Genomic DNA, 20,511 nt, shown 5'->3' on the forward strand with positions numbered 1-20,511 from the left:
CAACTGTATGTTCTGTGGATGAATTAGGATGTATCACCTCAACTGTATGTTCTGTGGATGAATTAGGATGTATCTCCTCAACTGTATGTTCTTAGGATGTATTAGGATGTATCTCCTCAACTGTATGTTCTGTGGATGAATTAGGATGTATCTCCTCAACTGTATGTTCTGTGGATGAATTAGGATGTATCACCTCAACTGTATGTTCTGTGGATGAATTAGGATGTATCTCCTCAACTGTATGTTCTGTGGATGAATTAGGATGTATCTGCTCAACTGTATGTTTTGTGGATGAATTAGGATGTATCTCCTCAACTGTATGTTCTGTGGTTGAATTAAGATTCTTTTGGTTACTAAAGGACATTTAAGGACAAGAGTTGGTTCTGTACAAAACAGAAGGTGTTAGAAATCCCTAAACAGCTGCATTGCGTGATTAAAATGACATGAATGTAGAATTTAAAATGATTTCGGTTTGCTCGGTTTTGATGCTGAATTTTTGTATTGTAATTGGCTTATTGTTATTTATCCGGGCGTTTGGCCCAAACACTTCTCTTTCAATTTCTGCGGCAGAGAAGCACTGTTACCATTGTCTGCCAATAAAATTCTCATTGTCTCTGAAAATGTGTCACATTCCAGCTTCAACTACAATGAGCTGGAGTGTGCAATGCACTGGAACAGTAGCGCCAGAAAAATGTTTTTTTTTCCCTGGAATGTATGGCAAACTGTAGATCGGCAGCGCCCTCTGCTGCGAACAACGTGAATTGATTTTTTAAACTTTTCACTATGTATATATTTTTAATTCATTAAAAAAAAATCCTAGACATGACACATTGTAATTACATTTCTGCTAGGATTACATTTGTGTTGTATTTTACCTCGAATAAGTCATAAATTATGAAATTGTAATATTAAAAATCTAAGAAAGCAAAAATACCTTCCAATATTGAAAATATCATATAGGGGACTCCTTGCAGAGACCCAAAGGCTCCACGCAAATAAATACATTGTGGAAAATATTTTTTATATATTCATAATAATATAGTATTTTGACAACAAAATGTTTCAGCATTTTTTTAAGCAAAAAAACACCAGATATGAAATACCTTTCTATGCAAAAACACATGTACTGTATTCTAAAATAATAATGAAAAATTGTGACATTTTCCATGCCTTTCCAGGACACCTACAATGGCCGGAGGACTGTTTTCAATTGACAAGGATTACTTTGAAGAACTAGGAACCTATGATTCGGGAATGGATATATGGGGAGGAGAAAATCTTGAAATGTCATTTAGGGTAAATATTAACACGTTCATTTTGAAAATAATGGCCGTTTTCCTGTTTTTCCTACTCTGTGGAAATTAACACTTTGGTAAATAAATACAGCATCTGAAACATACACTATATGACCAAAGGTACGTGGACACCTCTCAAAATTATTGAATTTAGGTGTTTCAGCCATACTTATTGCTAACAGGTGTATAAAGTCAAGCACATAGGTGTTCTCGGTAATGTTTGTACTCTTTGGAGTAATCTAGGGGGAAATGGTTCTATTAAATTCCTGACTCCTATGTGTATGACTGACAGCGAATATCAGCTTTAGACTCATTCCCAATCCCTCCCAGAGTTTAATTTGATTGTGTGCAATACAATAAGGGGCATCTCTACTTGATCCCACAGTTCACTTAATCAGATGATATCCAGACATCAGATAATTGCAGGGGATCACACATGTTTCACATTCCAAAGAATCCTTTGTGTATCCTTTTTTTGCAAGCACAAGCTATTTCACCAAGTTTCATTTATGTCCATGAACTCTACTTTTACACCATTTATTAGAATGAAGATATCCTTTGCACTCAGGTTTATCATAAGATCTTTAAGAAAGTGATTATAGAACATAAAACAGAAAAATCCTCTATGCAGCAATCATATAGCATTTAATAAATCAGTTGTTGAAGTAAATCTCTAGGCCATTTTTTTTCATTCAACATTTATTCAATAAAAATTATACTTTACAGTCTAACCTGATTCTTTAATTTGATTAATCGAATGGAATATAATGGCTACGTAGTGGATTTCCTGTTCTTATCACAACATTGCCTGCCAAACACAAGATTTTAGCAAGTGAGTGCGTCAATGCTGATGAAACCTTAGTACCTGCTGGTTGTCACTTTAGAACTCGGTCTACTTATTATTTTAGCTTAGAATATGAATACTGAACTGAAAACATTTGTATGAATGCTGGCTCTAGAGTCTGTCTGCGTTTTAAGATCCCATCTAGAAACACAACTACATTGTGGTCAAAATCCAATATTAATTTATATGCAATGCACGCAAATACCGTTTATTTACCTTTCATCAACAAAAATGCAAAGAGAACACATTCGGTTAATTAGATGTTTGTTGCGAGTTGTGTTTTAATCCAGACTGATGTTTAGAAGATTCAATATTTGTATGATTAGCATTTTTTGTAAACAGATTACAGACCTTACTACGTTGCATTAAGCGACTCTATGCAGATATTAACAAGTTAACATAAACACAAATTGAAAGTTCGGCACCAATTTACTTTAATTATAGCATAAATAAACAGTGAATAAATAATATATAAAGAAAAGTAAATTGCAGTGATTGTTTAATTAATGCAGTCATATGTAAATAAAAAACAATTTATTTCTAATTGTTAAATTGGAATCAGTGGCGTACTTGGGGTGGGGGTGGGGCACTTCACCCTGGCAGACACACATCAGTGGGGTGCCTTCTCAGCCGACCGCTTGCATGTCTCTCCTTTCCCGCAGCTCCGCTTCTTCGCTTGCCTTTTTTGTTCTTCTGTTCTGTCTTCTGTCTTCTTCCGCTTCTCTCCATGTCTTCTTTCTTCGCCTGCTTCTACATTAACCAGGCGTCCCGGAGCACTTCTGCAAAAGGCAAGAGAAGCAGCAGAGGTGCAGGAAAGGAGACAGGGACACGGAAGTGGTCAGCACAGAGAAGGTTAGGAGACACTGAGAGGGAGAGTGTGAGAGTGTGAGTAAGAGTGAGTGAGAGAGGGCATGAGTAAGAGTGAGTGAGAGTGTGGGTGTTTTTATATTTTAAAGTAGGGTGAAATATAGATGCCACTGGTGCCAATTGGGGTCAGTTGCAGCTCCAGGGTGAGTTCTGGTGTATGAGCCCTAGAAGACTAGAATTAGACATGTCAGCTATGGCGAGGAGATAGCAGTAAATTCACGGAGGTGGGGTGGGATGCACTAATATCTTACTCCAAAACACCATGGCTGTTTCTAAACAGAAGTCCGCAGAAGGTTCCTTAATGCCTGTGGGTTACTGTTCTTTACTTGATCCTTCAAATGTAATTCTTCCTTACAGAAATCAGTGAGCTCACTATGACACTATTAATCACTAAGGTAATCAAGATCACCAGGATCATAGCTTAAGGGGTGTACGTTTAACCGTATCTACCATTTGTTGAGGACACAAATATATTTTACATGTTGCCGACCAGAACATGTGCTGCCCTGGAGCATTAGACTTGTCCTTAACATGTAAAATTAACTTAACATCGGTTTTTTTTCATTTTAGATTTGGCAATGTGGTGGATCTCTAGAAATCGTAACATGTTCCCATGTTGGACATGTCTTTCGGAAAGCAACACCTTATACATTCCCAGGAGGAACAGGTCACGTGATCAACAAAAATAACAGAAGACTAGCCGAAGTGTGGATGGATGATTTTAAGGACTTTTTCTATATCATATCTCCAGGTAACAGACATGAGTGTATAATTAATCAAGCGGTATTCTTTATTGATAAATTATTTTTGGAATTATTATGGAGAATTTGGAGAAACTATTTTTTGGGGGGTTTTTTTGCATAATTTTCCGACTCCCACACTGCCTCTCATTTTTTGGGTAGCCTCTGTCCCTCCACACCTCTCGCCATACACTCCAACACAGGTGTCCGGACTTTAGTAGGGTACGCGCTATGCCATTTTTGTTTCCTTAAAGTCTAATCACATGTTCTAAATTTTGTGGCTATTAATGATGAGAGTCGTTAAGTTCAGATGCTTCAGAGTCAATGGTCACCTCTCTATACCGATACTGCTGGAATTTGGAAGTTCGACTTTCCTGATTATGAGTAATACGCCTTAAAGCAGGGACTAAATAATTATCATATGAACCGGTGCCTTCTCCTGGTTCCCACGTAACGTATGTTTATAAGTAATGTTTTTATCGAGTTAAACTGAGTTACAGCTGTATCAAGTGATAAAATAATAGTACGCACCTCTCATGCTAGTTAATAAAACAGAATAATTGGCAGATCTTTGAGAGAATTACAGAGGTTTATTTTTTGTTTATTGATCACTTTTCCCCCCACTACTGCTAAGTGTGTATTGATTAATGCCAGAAGGTGTGCACACCAAATGTTGATTTGCAATCAATATGAATTAAATCTCCACTATCCAGAGTAATTGCTTCTGTGTTCAAAGTGAAAATTAGCTTTGTCGTTGGTCAGAGAAAAAACAGAGTCATTCGGTGTATAAACTCTAAACGAAATGGCAAAAGGTACCGAATTCCTGATTATTATATCAGTGTACTGATATATGATAGATTTGGTGTTTTCATATTAAATTTTCTTTAGGAAAAAAAGGGGGGAGATGACGTGACGACGCTGTTGCGGGCGTACGTTTAGGGAGGAGCCGCGAGGTCGAGATGCCGAGGTGGACATAGCCGGCTGACCCGCCTGATTCGCCGCTAGTGATACACCGCCGCCCCCGCCGTAGATATTGTAGCCGCCACTGCCACCGAAGCGGCAGCCGCCGCAGCCACCGAAACGGCAGCCGCCGCAGCCACCGAAGCGGCAGCCGCCGCAGCTATCGAAGCGGCAGCCGCCGCAGCTGTTTAAACGGCAGTTACCGCAGCCTCCGAAGCGGTAGCGGCCGCAGCCACCGAAGCGGCAGCGGCCGCAGCCACCGAAGCGGCAGCCGCCGCAGCCACCGCATCCACCGCAGCCATCGAAGCGGCAGCCGCCGCAGCCACTGAAGCGGCAGTTACCGCAGCTATTGGGCCGCCGCAGCCACCGAAGCAGCAGTCGCTGCGGCTAACGAAGAGGCAGCCGTCGTAGATACACAAACGGCGCCAGGACGACATTGGATTGACGCTACTGCCGCCAAAAACAGACGCCGTTGTGGGCTGTGCGGCCCCGAGCTCTATTAAGCCTCTACAAGTGAGGAGTTCTTTTTCCTTTTTTTTTTTTTTTTTTTTTTTTTTTTTGTAATAGAGGCTGTGGAGGTGGCAAAAGGTATAGAGAAGCTGGGGAGACGGCGAAATCTAATAATAAAGAGAAGCTTCAACAGAGAGACATCTTAAACTCCTATACGTGAAGCCCTGGTGATGTATATCTGAAACATATTGATACACTTCTATTAGCGGCTAATGGGTGATTTATGATTCAATATCGGGCAGGTCTGTTTGGAAACTATACTTTAAAAACATTTTATTACTATTAAATTGTCTGATATTGACACTGGGAATTACCCCTCTTAAATTCTCAGGAAGTTAACCAAACTGATTTATTATATTGGAAGTCAAGATTCTATGTTGGCTATATTTTGTGAATATACTGCTGCTTGATGAATATTTTTTCCTAAAATTGAAGGAGCTAAGGAGTAGACGGAATATATTGAAAGTTTGAAAGACTCTTTGTTGCCTACATTTTGAGAATTTATATCCATTTGATAAATATTTTTTCAATAACCTGAAGAAGTTGATCTAACAGAGAGAATATATGGAAAATTAGAATGACTTTATGAAGTTTACAATTTGAGAATATATTCCTTTTGAAATTTAAGAAGCTAATTGAATAGATGGTATATATAAGTTTTCAACGAATATTTTATCAATAACTAATTTACATATCCTTGGTCTTTAACAAGTAATTGATTCATCGAAATGGCTACCAGAAAAATGGCTGAACAAAAACTCCTTTCTAAAAGGGATAAGGATAAAGAAAAAAAAGATAGACAAGATAGACAAGGGAAAAGGATGTCTAATTTCTTCTCACCACAATCTGACAAAAGTTCAAGAGAACAATCTCAGATTAATACCCCAGAAAAAGGAACGGAGTATAAAGAATCACAAGACTTAGATGAGCACTTACCAACTCAATTGGATATGGATGATCAGGCGGTAACAACGCAATATATTAAATCGTGCTTTGAGCAACAGCTAATCCAAATTAAAAAAGAAATTCAGGATAATATATCAGACCTGAAAGAAGATATGGGGGATATTGGACGAAGGGTTAAGACCATGGAGGAAAAGTTGATGAACTTAGACTTTATAATACTCTCACAAAAAGACATAATCTCTAAACAGCAGTCTAAATTAAGAGATATGGAGTTGAAAATAGCAGAAATGGATGATAGATCTAGACGCAACAACCTAAGACTCCGGAATATACCTGAAGAAATTTCACAATCTGCTTTGGAGGACTATATAAGAAAATTCTTTAAAGAACTAGGCGTTCAAACAGAAGAGGGGGGCAGGGGGTTGGTTAATTACTATAGGTTGTCTAAACCATTATCGGCTCCGCCTAACGCTATTAGAGATGTTATGATTAATTGCTATTCATCTAAATTGAGGGATAATATTCTTAAAGCGATCAGAACTTCTAAATTAAATGAGGGTCCTTTTCGAGATATAAAAATATTCCAAGATCTATCATTTCAAACTAGAAAAGACAGGAAGGCTTTCTCAGAGGTTACTTCAAAGATGAGAAAATATGATATAAAATACAAATGGGGTTTTCCAGCTAAAATTATTATCTCAATAGATGATAAAAAGGAAATTTTAGCTTCTCCTGAAGCAGCTAAGGAATGGTTAGATAAGCGGGCATACTTTTGAGCCAGGTATTTCGAAAAATAGGCGGCAATAAAGAGATAGAAGCAGAGAATTTGGAATTTATTTATTTATTTATTTTTAGGATAGTTGATCTCACATTAGGGTGTTTTATATCAGATAATGGTTATAAGAAGATAACATTTAGCAAGTTTGATACAGAGAATGAGATGGTTTAATAAACAAAGCATAATGGCAACTATTCTTTGAATAGCACATGTTAAATAAAGATAAAGAATAGGAAGAAATTTGGATTGTTATTACAATAGGTGACTATGGAATATTATGATGTATAGAATGGATAGGTTGGTATTGGGATACACTAAATACACATTTAAGTATATATGTTATATGGATACTTGGTTTCGGGTGGTATAAGAATTATAGAGTTATATAGTCTGTTAGTTTGAAATAGATATATAAAATTACACTAATCATATAGACATACACTTATGGGATAGCATATGTTAATAAAAGATAATTGGAACTTTAAGGAAAATAGTTAATGTAATTAAGGTAGTAAATTGGAATGCCTAATTGACACGCTATAAGTAGAAAGCAATATTTAGTGCACAAAAATTGGCAGCTTAGATATGGACACATTATATAAACACATGGACACATTACACATTATATCCTATAATTATTATCTATGCCAATTATATAGTTAAGAGAATATCCATATATATATATATTTGTTTTTTTTTTTTTTTTGTTTTTTGTTTTTTTTTTTCACTCGGTTAACGGTCTCGCGGCTCTATTTTATATCATATTCTTACGTATTTTGAATATGGTATGCTTAAACCGTGGTAGGGGGTTGATTCCACGGAGTATAGAAGGCTATGGCGTTCTATTTTTAATATTTTGTATTGTTTATGCTTTCAATGTTTATTATGTGTTATTTATGTTTTTTGAGATACGCAAGGAGGGAAGAAATAGGAATCAGAGAAACAAGGATTATGGTTAAGATCATTTCCATTAATACCCAGGGTTTAAACTCTCCTAATAAACGCTCAATGTTATTTGATTATATTAGAAGGGAAAGGGCTCAGATTGTCTTTCTACAAGAGACCCATTGGAAAAAATTAGATTGCAAGAGATTTATTCCTAAGAGATTTAGTCATGTTTTTTGTTCTTCACTAGAGACTAATAGGAAAAGAGGCGTGGCACTCCTTATTAGTGATGAGCTAGATATTAAAATTATTTACCATGAGGCTGATGAAGAAGCTAGAGTAGTAATACTGATAGCTGAGATCCAAGGAGAAATATATACTCTGATAAATGTTTATGCACCTAATGGACCCTCAAACTCTTTCTTTAAAAATCTCTTTTGGAAAATAGATAGAATAAAACAGGGAAAATTACTCCTAGCAGGGGACTTTAATCGTATAATAGATCCGACATTGGATAAAAAAACTGCCAGAGATAAGATCTTGGATGGAAATATAAAATTACAGGCGATTCAATTTAAGAAAATGCTTAGAAGCCACGGTCTTTTAGACCTTTGGCGGTTATATCACCCTGAGGAGATGGATTTTACTTGTTTTTCTAAGACTTTTCTCTCTTATTCTAGAATTGACTTATTTTTAGGAGATGATGAAATGGTTAAGAAAGTAAAAAAGGTGTTGATACATGAAATAACCTGGTCAGACCATAATGCGATAGTACTAGATATGTTACCTCAAACATGCAAAAAGAGGGCAAATTGGCGTTTAAATGAAAATATATTGCTCAAAAAAGAAAATAGAGAGTATATCGCGGAAATGACAGAGAAATATTTTCTGGAAAATGAAAGGGATGAAGCTACGTTACCTATTATCTGGTGCGCCTATAAGTGTGTAATTAGAGGCCACTTAATTAAACTCGGTACTATCCTAAAAAAAACTAGAGGGGAATCGTTAGCAGATCTTTATTTGAAGTATTATAGACTCTCACAAGAAAATAAGCTTCTACCATCTGAACTTAAAACTAAACAACTAAGTGAGATTCAGAATAAAATAAATGAATTACTTATTGATGAAAGGAATAAAAATTTATATTATTTAAGAACTAAATGGTATTATAAAAGCAACAGAGCAGACACCCTGCTGACAAACAAACTAAAGGGTAAGAGACAATCTAAAAGAATTAACAGGATTAGACAAAATGGGGAGCTATGCCTTACTCCCGAGAAAATAGGGGCTGCCTTTAATAACTATTATAAAACTCTATATAATTTAATAAGTAGAGAACAAGACCAACCTCAGGATTATTTTCTCAATAAGAAACTTCCTAAAATTTCAGAAGAACAATTAAGAATCATTAATAGACCTATTGATATAGCAGAGGTCAAAAAGGCAATATCTGAATTACAATCTAATAGGGCGCCTGGACCAGATGGGTTCAGCAATAAATTCTATAAAATATATAAGGACCTTTTGGCAGGCAAACTCGTTAAAACTTTCAATGAAGCAATAGTAAAGGGGAGCTTTCCTGTGGACATGTTAAGGACTAATATAATTCCAATCCCAAAACCTAATAAAGATCAGGAGATTATGTCTAATTATAGGCCAATTTCGCTATTAAATGGGGACATTAAGATATATGCGTCTATATTAGCAAAAAGAATAAAAGAAGTGATTGTGGATTTAATTCAGAGAGACCAAACAGGTTTTATTCCTGGAAGATCATCTAAATATAATATTAGGAAAGTTATTGATATCATAGATATTTCTCAGCGGTTAAATACTCCCATTCTGGCCCTGTCATTAGATGCCGAGAAGGCTTTTGACAGGGTCAGATGGGATTTTTTAGGGCATACATTGCAGGCATTTGGATTTAGTGGTAACATATATCGAGCAATTATGGCCCTATATACTTGCCCTTTAGCTAGGACAATTGGTCCAGGAATAGAAGCAGAATGGTTTGAAATAAAAAATGGTACGAGACAGGGATGTCCCCTCTCACCGTTGCTTTATATTTTGACGGTTGAGCCTCTTGCTCATGATATTAGAGAAAACCAGGATATACATGGTTTTAGACTAAAAACAATGGAAAGCAAGATCAGTCTCTATGCTGATGATATTTTGGTGGTCTTAGAGGAACCCAGAAAATCATTACCGGAGTTATTGAGGGTAATTGAAGACTACTCAAAATACTCTAACTATAAATTGAATGTTAATAAAACCACCTTGCTTGCGTGTAACATAAATCAGACGGATATATTGTTTTTGAAGGCTAATTTTGAGTTTACATGGGTTAAGGATAGTATGGAGTATCTGGGTATTAAGATCACGAAGGATTTGACAAAAATAATGGAGGAAAATTTTTTACCCCTGTTGAAATCCACAAATAAACTATTAAACGATTGGAAAAAGAAAGAAATCTCCTGGGTCGGTAGGATCAACACTATCAGATCATATATATTGCCCAAATGGACCTATTTATTTCAAATGTTACCGCTAAAGGTCCCTAAAGCATGGTTAGGACTGGTACAGACAGCCTTTAATAAGTTTATATGGCAAGGTAAGAAGCCAAGAATGGGTCTGTCACTCCTATCTAGAAAGGTGAAGAATGGGGGCCTTGGGATACCAAATATTATAGAATATAACGAGGCCTGTATGGCCGCACATGTGATGTTGACTCAGATTAAAGATACGAAAATGGAAGTATGGTACCAAATTGAGGAAATAGCACTAGGTATCCAGGGCTTAGCCGTTCTTCCATGGACTTTTAGAGCCTTAGAAAGAGATGCTCAGGTGAGAGTAGGATCCCTGGTTGTTAAAGATACGTTAGATTCATGGAAAAAAACTATGAAGAACTTAGCTCTTCTTAATTGTCTGGCAGACTTCCTTCCATTGGAAGTCCTCGAGTTTAGTATAGAGGATATTTGTTTACAAGCATGGAAACGGGCAGGAATCCTGACTATCCATGATATGTGTCTTGATAAGGAAATTAAACCCTTTTCTCAGATTCAGGAGGAATTTTTACTTCCCCCTAAGGAAGTGTTCTCTTATCTTAGAATTAAAGGGTTTCTTTCAAAACATAATATATTAAATATTGGAGAAAAGTGGGCTCTCCTTAATTCTTTGTTTAATATGACACATCCCAAGGGATTGATTACTAAGTGCTTAACTCTCATTAAATTGGATTATGAACACAAGTCTGTAAAAGCAATTAAGATATGGGAGAGAGAACTGAATAGATCTATTCCCTGGGATACTTGGAGAAACATACTACAATCGGTTAATAATGAGATTCACTGCTTAAATTTGAGAGAGAACTTCTTTAAGGTTTGTTATAGATGGTACCTTGTTCCAACAAAGCTGGCAAAAATGTATATACACACTGAGGCAAATTGTTGGAGATGTGGGAATGAAACTGGAAGCTTCCTACATATCTGGTGGACTTGCCAACATATAGAGGTCCTTTGGAAGGAGGTTTTTTATCAGATAAAACAAATTACTGGTGTCTCGCTACCCTTCACACCAGATTGTCTTTTACTACATCTGGACTGGCCAAAAGTCTCTAATGCCTACAGAAGCTTAATAACTCATATCCTTGTCTCTACTAAATTATCTATAGCGAAGTATTGGAAAAGTAATAAACTGCCTAATTGGGAGGAGATAAAATTAAGTACAATTTATCACTGTAAAATGGAATTGGGTATAACCAAATTAAATGGATTTAACGTAACTAAAATTAGGAAATGGGAGAAAATCCTAAACATATTGGCAATTGAAGTATGACTGGTTCTGGTTCCTTCCCTTGCTGCATCTCATGTTATATTTTTTGGTATGTCTTAATGTGTTAAATTGTGTTTTGTATTGTATTTTTTATTTTTTTATTGCTTAGTATGGTCTAATATCTAAGCAATTGTCTTTTCGATGTTAAAAATGAATAAAAAACATATTTTCAAAAAAAAAATTTTCTTTAGGAAAAAAAATTTATAACTTTTATTCAAACATTATATCCGGTAATTGTGGTTTTTGTCACATGGCAATTCAGCATTTGCAGAAAAATTTGCATGATATATAACAATCAAAGTTTTCCTAATATATAATATGAACATTAATATGTTATGCACTTAGATGTATGGCAGAGGTACTTTTGTTCTAGTTAAGTTCGGAAAAAAAGTTAAAATAAAATGTGTCTAGCATTTAAAGAATAAATAGATCAAAAAAGACCATCATGTGTCTCATGGTCTACTGTTGTTAACCAAAAGACAACGAGATAAGATGTTGCGTGTTTGCATAGTTGGATTAAACTAAGAGTCTAAGACATGTACGTCAACAAAAATACATCTGCCAAAAACATTGATTTGAAACTTGACGGTATAGTTAAAGGATGTTGCTTATAAATAATATTATAATAAAAAGCTTGTTGGTTTGGCTTTAAATAACTATATTTTCATTATCTTTACGTATCGAACGATATAATTACGCGACTAATCTTTTACTTGTGTTTGTTTTCTCTTGGTTTCTCTTACAATGAAGATACATTTGTAACAAGCTTTACATTCTTCTCATTGTGGAGAAATAGCTCCCCCTACTGGTTTCTATGAATAAATACATGGATCAAATGCTTCTCTAAAAGAATGGGATTTTAGTAAAATATCATTTTTTAAAAAGGTCATTTTTTTGGATGTAGGTTTTTTTTCTGGATTTCCTGTAATGCAACTTAGGGACCTGGATAGAATGATGCTTTTTGGGGGGGTTAGGTGATTACCAATAACATGGTAAATCACGATGAAAATAGCAGAGAACGCATCACACTGTATACTAGTACGTAATTCCGCTTTGTAAGTAGCGGTTAATTGTCTCGTGCATGTAATCCAAATAAATGAATGGAGAAAGAAGAGCGTTGAGAAATCAATACTGTAATGATATGTTTCAATGCTTTAATAGTTTCTATGGCAAATAATATAGATTATTTAAAGGTTACATAAGCGGAAGACAGCTAAGACTTTTATTATTTTGTACTAAAGTGTAATTGATGATATGCGCTCAGTGAATCTCCTCGAACATGTCTAATCACAGGCTGAAACTTGCATAACGAAACCATTTAATCATCGGGGAGAAGCCTAAATTAACATCTAAGGGGGGCGTGCAAAGAGGCTATTCCCTCATTAGCTAGAGAGGTATGAAGCATTGTGGCCCATCATCTTTGTGATACATGTGCGGTAATAGTACATAGTTATTTAAGATATATACTACAGGGCTGCATTACACTTCTTGTTGCCCCGTGTCCATCCCATTGTTCCACCCGTTGCTCCACTCATCACTCAATCCTAAAATCCTCCCAAAAGCAAACCTTATTAGAACAGGGGTGAGCCTAGGGTTAGTGGTGCCTGGATGCAACATTTCTTCAGGGCCCCCTATAACTAACATACATACATGCTAACACACAAACTCGCTCTAACACCCCTGACACTCCAACACCATGCACTGAAACACAAACTTACGATCATACACTAATAACCTCCCAATGTGCCCACCCTGCCTGGTTGGGTCCCTTACACCAGTTCCGGGTGTACCCCCTTATGGTGACCCGGGAAACAGCATTTCTAGCACTCTTTCACACCCCTCAACATTTCTAGTGCCCAAATCATGAGCGGCAGATCAGATGAGTGTTTAGCTCTGTCAGCAAGTGGCCCAACGGCATTTGTATGGTGTGTCAGACGGCCAGTCTGGGCCTGCCTGTATTGAGGTGTGTGGCAAAAGGGGGGGGAGGAACAAGGCTGAAGATGGAGAGAACAGGAGCCAGGATTGGGTGAGGTTAGAGCCCCTCTGCCACCTTACCCTCGCCATGGTGAAGTGGCCACATGGGAGCTGCATTGACTAGCTAAAAGCTCTCTGGGCTAGTCAGAGAAGAGCAGAGTGTATCTCGAACTACTACATGATCCCCACTGCACACATAAGCATTAATCTGGACTGTCCAACAGAAACTGGGACCCTTGGAAGGTATGCTGCTGGAAGACCTAACCCTTTCAAAAGTAATTCCCAAATCTTTTAAAACATTGTATCATTCATAAGGTGACAGAAGGCCAGGCACTGATAGATTGTTACCATGTAGTTATTTGGGATTAAACCTTCAGATAAAAGAATAAAATGACAGATCAGATAACAACGGTTTGCTTGACATGTTGGAACAATTAATGGCTTCTTCAGTACCTTTAAAGGGTCCATCTATATACTCAAGAGGCAATAGATAATATTTAGAACTTAATCGATAAGGAGGCACTGACTAAGCTTGATAGGAGTTAATCGCCGGAAGGAAAACTATTGGGTGACCACGCCAGCCAAGTATGGGTATAGCTGGACAGAATCGATTTGCCATTGATTTGCAGGACAACTTTCCCTATTTAGCAGCTTTACCTCCTGCTGAGTTTTAATTTTATCTGTGAAAAGTTGCCAACAAACTAATTTAGTTGCGAAGAGTTTTGCTTATTGGACGTCTGAGGCTAAAAGTAATTTCCGTTCAGTCTTGTCGATGGTTTGGTATAACTATAAATGTTGGAGAGAAAATTAAATTTTAATTAACTGACAAAAGTAATGGTACTGTAGGAACAAAATTTTTTTCTTGAACTTGTAATTACAAAAATAATGTTTGTTATTTTTTTTAAAGCTGCCAATAGCTTACAGAAAAAAAAACAAAAAACTTTAATGTGGACATTCGAGGAAGCTTCACCCGTTAAAGGAGTTCATAAACATGAGTGATCAAAATAAAACCAAATTTATTAAAGTGATAATAAAGTGTACGTTGCAATGATACAAACAATTGAATTTTGTCTCACTTACATCGCATGTGATCTCTAATTGAGTGGGCTATTAAAGTTTCTTATTCCCCATTGCATTTTGCCTGGGCAAGGAGTTCATCCTGATTCTGAGTGTTCTTAATCCTGATTCTTGACTGTTCCATGACTTCGAGTCTTGCTTTATCTTTGATACCGCGCATTGGCTTTGATTATTGGTAACCCGTACCCTGACTACAATTATCCGTCCTCCTTTTGCACTTTTGGTTGACTGTTGCCCCTGCTTTGTCTTTGATCTGGTCCAGGGTTCCTCTTCTGCAAGGAGGGTCCAGTCTTTCACATAATGTACGGTTAAACAATTTAAGGAAATAGAATATATGGGAATGTTTAAAAAAAAAAAAGTCAAAATAAAATGGAAAACTTTATCAACTAATGAAGATTTAAATATCCAAATTTTAGAACATCAATTAAATTTAGATTCCCATGATTCTACAGTGAAAAGAAACACCCATGTTCTGTACATAGATCTAAAACAGGGGCGTCCAACCTGCGGCCCTCCAGCTGCTGCAGGACTACATCTCCCATAATGCTCTTTGAGCTAAGGGGCTGGCTGAGGAGGATGGGAGATGTAGTCCTGCAGCAGCTGGAGGGCCGCAGATTGGCCGCCCCTGATCTAAAATATGCATTGTAGAGTTTGAATTCTAACCCTAACAACTTTTGTTGCCTATGCTGAGGGAGATAGTTAAAAAATAAATGTTTCATTCACACACTCAAAATCTTCATATGAGAATGACGGGACATAATTATACAAAGTTCATAAAAGATTTTTATTAAGAGAAGTACCAGCGGTTCTTTTGAACACATGGGGCTGGATTAATTTGACTATGTATATATTTTAAAACTCTAATGGATCTCTTAAAGGTTTATAGGCGCATTTTTAACTTAAAAACAATAATATGAATGTCATGGGCAATAGTATCCTGCCAAGTGCTTCCAGCTACGGAACTAGCCTTATTAGAACAATCAGCAGTTGTGTTTTGTTAATTTGCTTTTATTCAATCACATGGATTCCTGTATGGTTGTGCCCGCTGCCTTACACAGTGTGCTAAAGCTGAAACAGCATTCAATAGGTACACAAATAAACTATGGTGCCTTGGAAAGTGATTAAATCCTCCATCGCGCAACATGGAGGAAGCTATTAAAAGAGGCAAAAACAAAACCAGAGACGAATAACATAAACAAGAGACTATAAATAGTACAGCCGACAATGTGACTCCTAATCCTGAGAAAAACAACAAACAACTTCATGTGAAAGAGTCTTTGGACATTAGAGATGTTGTTTGGTGGGCCAAACATTCATAGAATAAGATGGCGGATCAAATGAATGGTTGGAGAGGTTCATCATAATAGGAATCTTCCATTGTCAACATGTGTCAATAGATGAGATGTGGACATATGTGGCAACGTCCCAGGGTAGGGCACCTGAAGCTCTCCTTCTTCTGGGGCATTGGCTTTTTGAGGAGTGGGGCTAGTCATGTATGGGGTAGGGCTAGCTGTGTATGGGTCACGGCAAACTTTAACTACTCCCTAACCTCATAACATAGCACCATGTCACCTTGGGCCTCTGGGTAGCTGACACTGACCCATGGCACTGAATTCATAGGTTCTCAGAGATAATGGGAACTTTTTTTCTGGATTTATGGGGAATCTATCAATATGATGTGTCATCAGTTATGTCTTGGACCATTGTCAGACTTGGTTGGGACGCTTAACAAATACCTCAGTGATGACATCTAACCTTAAAGATCGGCTGATTGCTTGTAAAACAAGACATGTGGTTCCACACGTACATTGTGTATTGTTGTTCCTTGTTCTTAGATCATTCTGGGAATATCTTTAAGTCATGCCATTATTTTGATGTAGGTTACAGGAACTAGAATTCTGTGTGTAGGAACTAGAATTCTGCATCAAAATACACTTATGGATATATTTAAAGCAAATTCAGTTTCTCTATTCATTTGCCGGGTTACATGTTCTTGTTGAATGACGCATTAAAGAGTATATGAAGGGCTATGTTTCATCACACACACTGCAGCAGGTTTAAAATCGTAATGAAGAACCAGACATGCCAATAGTATTTTTTGCATGTCTACACACTTCTATTAATTGTCAATAAAAATACAAAAAAGATTGAGCTTGTTAATTAATTCATCTTCATTCTTCCCCTGTCTTGTCAAAAGTAATATTGAAGGATCTAAAGGAATACAACATTGAAACAGATTAAAAAGAACAAAGACGTGTGGATTAGAATGCCACCGACAGTCCTTGAGCAGTATCAATCGTAGAGACCCCGATTATATCTGCAGATTGGGCCATCAGTAATCTGTGATAAAACAAGCCTTTAATACTGTTGATTGAACCCGTCTAATGATTTTTATCATGAAAATACTACTTTTAAAGCTTTCTACCAAGTCAACTAAAAAGGAAGGTATGTCCTTTAATTTCTAGGCTTTTAAAAAAAAAAAAAAAAAGAAAATAACAACGAGAAGGAGAAGCGGTAAATACATCTTGAAAAACGTCTTCGTAGATTAGACAATTTATTTTGCCAGTAATGAGTTCATTATTTCTTCCTTTTTTAGGTGTTGTGAAGGTGGATTATGGTGATATAACCGAAAGAAAAGCACTTAGAGAAAGGCTTAAATGTAAACCATTTTCATGGTATCTGGAAAACGTATATCCGGACTCCCAGATCCCGAGACGCTACTTTTCACTAGGCGAGGTATGATTCGAATGCCTGTTCACATATCACCCTAGAACCAAGCAAGCTTTATGTGATACAGTATCCATATGCCAATGGGAAAGTTACAATATTTGAACTTTTTGTAATGGTTGATATTTAAAAAGTCTTCTGTGGCGAATTACCTTTAAGATCAACAATTTAATTTGCTGGCTGTCTTTTTTTTTTGTTATTGGGAATGTATCTTAAACTCCACAAGGTATCACCTCCAATGATTTTTTACTATCTTTATCTTTCAGATAAGAAACGTAGAAACCAATCAGTGTCTCGATAACATGGGTCGAAAGGAGAATGAGAAAGTGGGCATATTTAACTGCCATGGGATGGGAGGAAACCAGGTAAAATCCATGCATTTCTAGTAAAGACGATAATGGATGTAAAAATGTTATGGTTTTCATATTGTATTGCTGAATGAGGAAGAAAGGTCTAGTTAGGACAATATTATCAAATATATTCATTTCATATGACAGTCTGTTGAGCTGGTCTATAAAATAAAATTGAACTTAGCAAGGAGTCACAGAAGCAACATTTTCAACACCGTAGACTGTGTGACTTATTTATTGAATGCTTTGGAACAATCTGGTATTGTTCTAGGGTTCCTAAATCGTTTCAAATAGTCAATGAGAAGAACTTCTGACCCATGTTATTCTAGTTCTAAGAACACATTCCTGTACCATGTAATTTGCATGTATTTATAGCTGGATGGAGCTGGTCATATCATAAGAAATTGGTAACTTGCTGCTCTGCAGATTCCTGTGATAGAGTACAAGTCTTGTCTTGTCCATTTACTCAATAATTCCCCAACTGCATCCAAAGACAGCATTGTGATATATAATTATTCAAGTATAATGAGCTAAAGAGTTCTAATTTGGATCAAAATCCAAACAGGGGAATTTTAACGTAATTATGGAAAGCATCTCCCCTAAACAGCATCTCGCTTCTCATTAAAAAAGAATGTACTGAGATATAGATAACATAACATAAAACTCCTCTTGTTGAAGACCTTTATGTGAAAACTTTCTGCAGGGCTCATTGTACCATTTATGATCTTTCACGGATGGGTTGCTAGGGGAGACTTCATTGGAATACACAAACAGAAAGACACGTAGACTGACAAAAACCACTAGGAAAATAAATGAGAAACTAATAAGCAGGGAAAAATGTCGTCAGTGGGGACATCCTCCAAGGACTTGCCGATCTTTTGTACGCCCCAATGAGCTACCGATCATCTGCTCTTAGCTACAAAACTCTCCCGAGCATCATCTTACACTTCGCTTTTGATCCGAAGTTTAAAAGTTCTCAGACTTATAGGTTAACAAAGTAACTTCACTAACATTTAAACATGGAGCTGTATGACCACGTCTCTTACGTAGACTTACGTCTCCTGATTTATTGTTGGAATCCTCCCAGCTTTCCTTGCTACCATACAGTCGATCATCAAAAAAAAAATAGGTTTATGGATTTTCCAACTTTAGAGTTCATGCCTTCTCTTCAGAAAAAAAAACATAATGCATAATTACATCACATATATTTTACCCTATTCCGGCACACAGAAAAGGCAACAATGTGGGTGGCGTGGAGCCGTTTCATTTGAGATCATTTACGGTAAATTATACTCTATGATGAACTTTTTCTGTATAACATATTGGTAAGAAATGTGTACCAGGAATAAATGACTGCCATTAATGTCATGAAAGCTAATTAAAACTGTATGACATTTCTTTCACAATTAGAGACAATAAGATTAATGCTCATGTTGAAGGGTATTCCCAAAGTGAAGAGCTAAAAGAAATACTTCTGTAAATTTTTTTTTTTAACTGAATAACTTGACAACATAATACTCCGCAGAACAAGAAAGGTCTGTTTAATCACTTCGGCTTTGCCTGACTGTGTTACAAAAAAGCTACGGCATTTGAACTGATGTTCTTTTTTTTCCCCCCTTGAGATCAAACTCTCTAAAGTTTGTCTCTGGGAAGTAAATTTACTTTAGAAGTCAACATTTGATGTGTTGAAATTTAAAATAGTTAAACAAATGATTGCTCGAGCCTGTAGAGAAGAAAGAGAAATTGAACAGTTTCTTTGCTTTGACGGTATAATGTAGCCTGTCTGTTTTATGCCTTCATAGATCGTATTTAATATTATCCGCCTAGAACAGACCTGAGGGAAGTGACAGACGCCACAGTAATTGCTGTACGAGTTCTTGAGGGTTTTTGGAAAACATTTTAAAAATCTTTAAGGCAAACATATCCGCATGGCACATCATACTCCTAAATGCCCATATCAAGCTGCATTTGTAAATTAGTTTAGAAAATGGAATGGGATCGAGTAGGCTCGGACTGGTCATCTGGCAAACAGGGAAGGTGCCCAATCGGCCAGTGGTCAATGGAGCCTCTACTCTAGAGGGCATTTGAGTTCTTCAGTGTGTGGCAGTGATTAAATAAATACACATGGCCTCGCACATCAAGAGTATAATAACGTAGAACATGGCCGCGCATACAGGGATAGGCAAAGTGTTCGTACAAGGCCACCAGTGTCCTTTCCAAGGTTTGTGAAGGTCCATAGAACATCATTAAATTGTCCACCACAGAGCCCATTAAATGTCCACCATGAGCCACACCGTGGCCACATGTACATTGTTTTACAGCAGCTGACCTCAAAGTGCCAGTGCTACTCCATCTTCCTCTGTCTGTTCCTGGAATGGAGATCATTCAGTACATGGGGAAAAATCAAACAATAAGGACTTGTTGATTTCAAATAAACAAGGATAAGTGGCTTTAACCCTTAGACCTACAACTAGCTACCATTAATTATTTGATAAGATTTGGTCTGATCCTATTTCATTCCACCTTCTTCATTCATGCACGTCAGCCAAAAATCTAAATGTATCACAATGTTTCCTTTAAGTGTTTTGCTTGCACCAAAGCAATTACAAGTAACAGTAATTGCCAGTCTGTTAAATATTGCATGATGATAGACAAGCGCAAATAACAAGGAGCAAAGCAACAAACGTAATTTTCCTTTTTTTTTTTTTTTTACATTGTTTCGATTTTTCCCTGTTCAACGCGCAGCAGCAAACAGCATGCGCAATTA

At 36.8% G+C, this 20,511-nt stretch overlaps 1 protein-coding gene across 4 annotated transcripts in view; it reads left to right on the forward strand.

Moving 5' to 3' along the window:
* LOC149285201 (polypeptide N-acetylgalactosaminyltransferase 13-like) overlaps positions 1-20,511 on the forward strand; it is a 74,258-nt gene that overhangs the window by 40,284 nt on the left and 13,463 nt on the right. For all 4 annotated transcript variants that reach the window (XM_089495695.1, XM_089495692.1, XM_089495693.1 and 1 more), the window contains exons 6-9: positions 1,179-1,296; positions 3,577-3,757; positions 17,264-17,403; positions 17,661-17,759. In XM_089495695.1, the coding sequence (XP_089351821.1) occupies positions 1,179-1,296; positions 3,577-3,757; positions 17,264-17,403; positions 17,661-17,759 (538 nt within the window). The remainder of the gene's footprint in view (positions 1-1,178; positions 1,297-3,576; positions 3,758-17,263; positions 17,404-17,660; positions 17,760-20,511) is intronic.

Source organism: Sceloporus occidentalis, unplaced genomic scaffold, assembly GCF_023333645.1.
Source record: "Sceloporus occidentalis isolate IW3139 unplaced genomic scaffold, rSceOcc1.0.p SCAF_83, whole genome shotgun sequence".
In the NCBI taxonomy this organism is placed as follows: domain Eukaryota; kingdom Metazoa; phylum Chordata; class Lepidosauria; order Squamata; family Phrynosomatidae; genus Sceloporus; species Sceloporus occidentalis.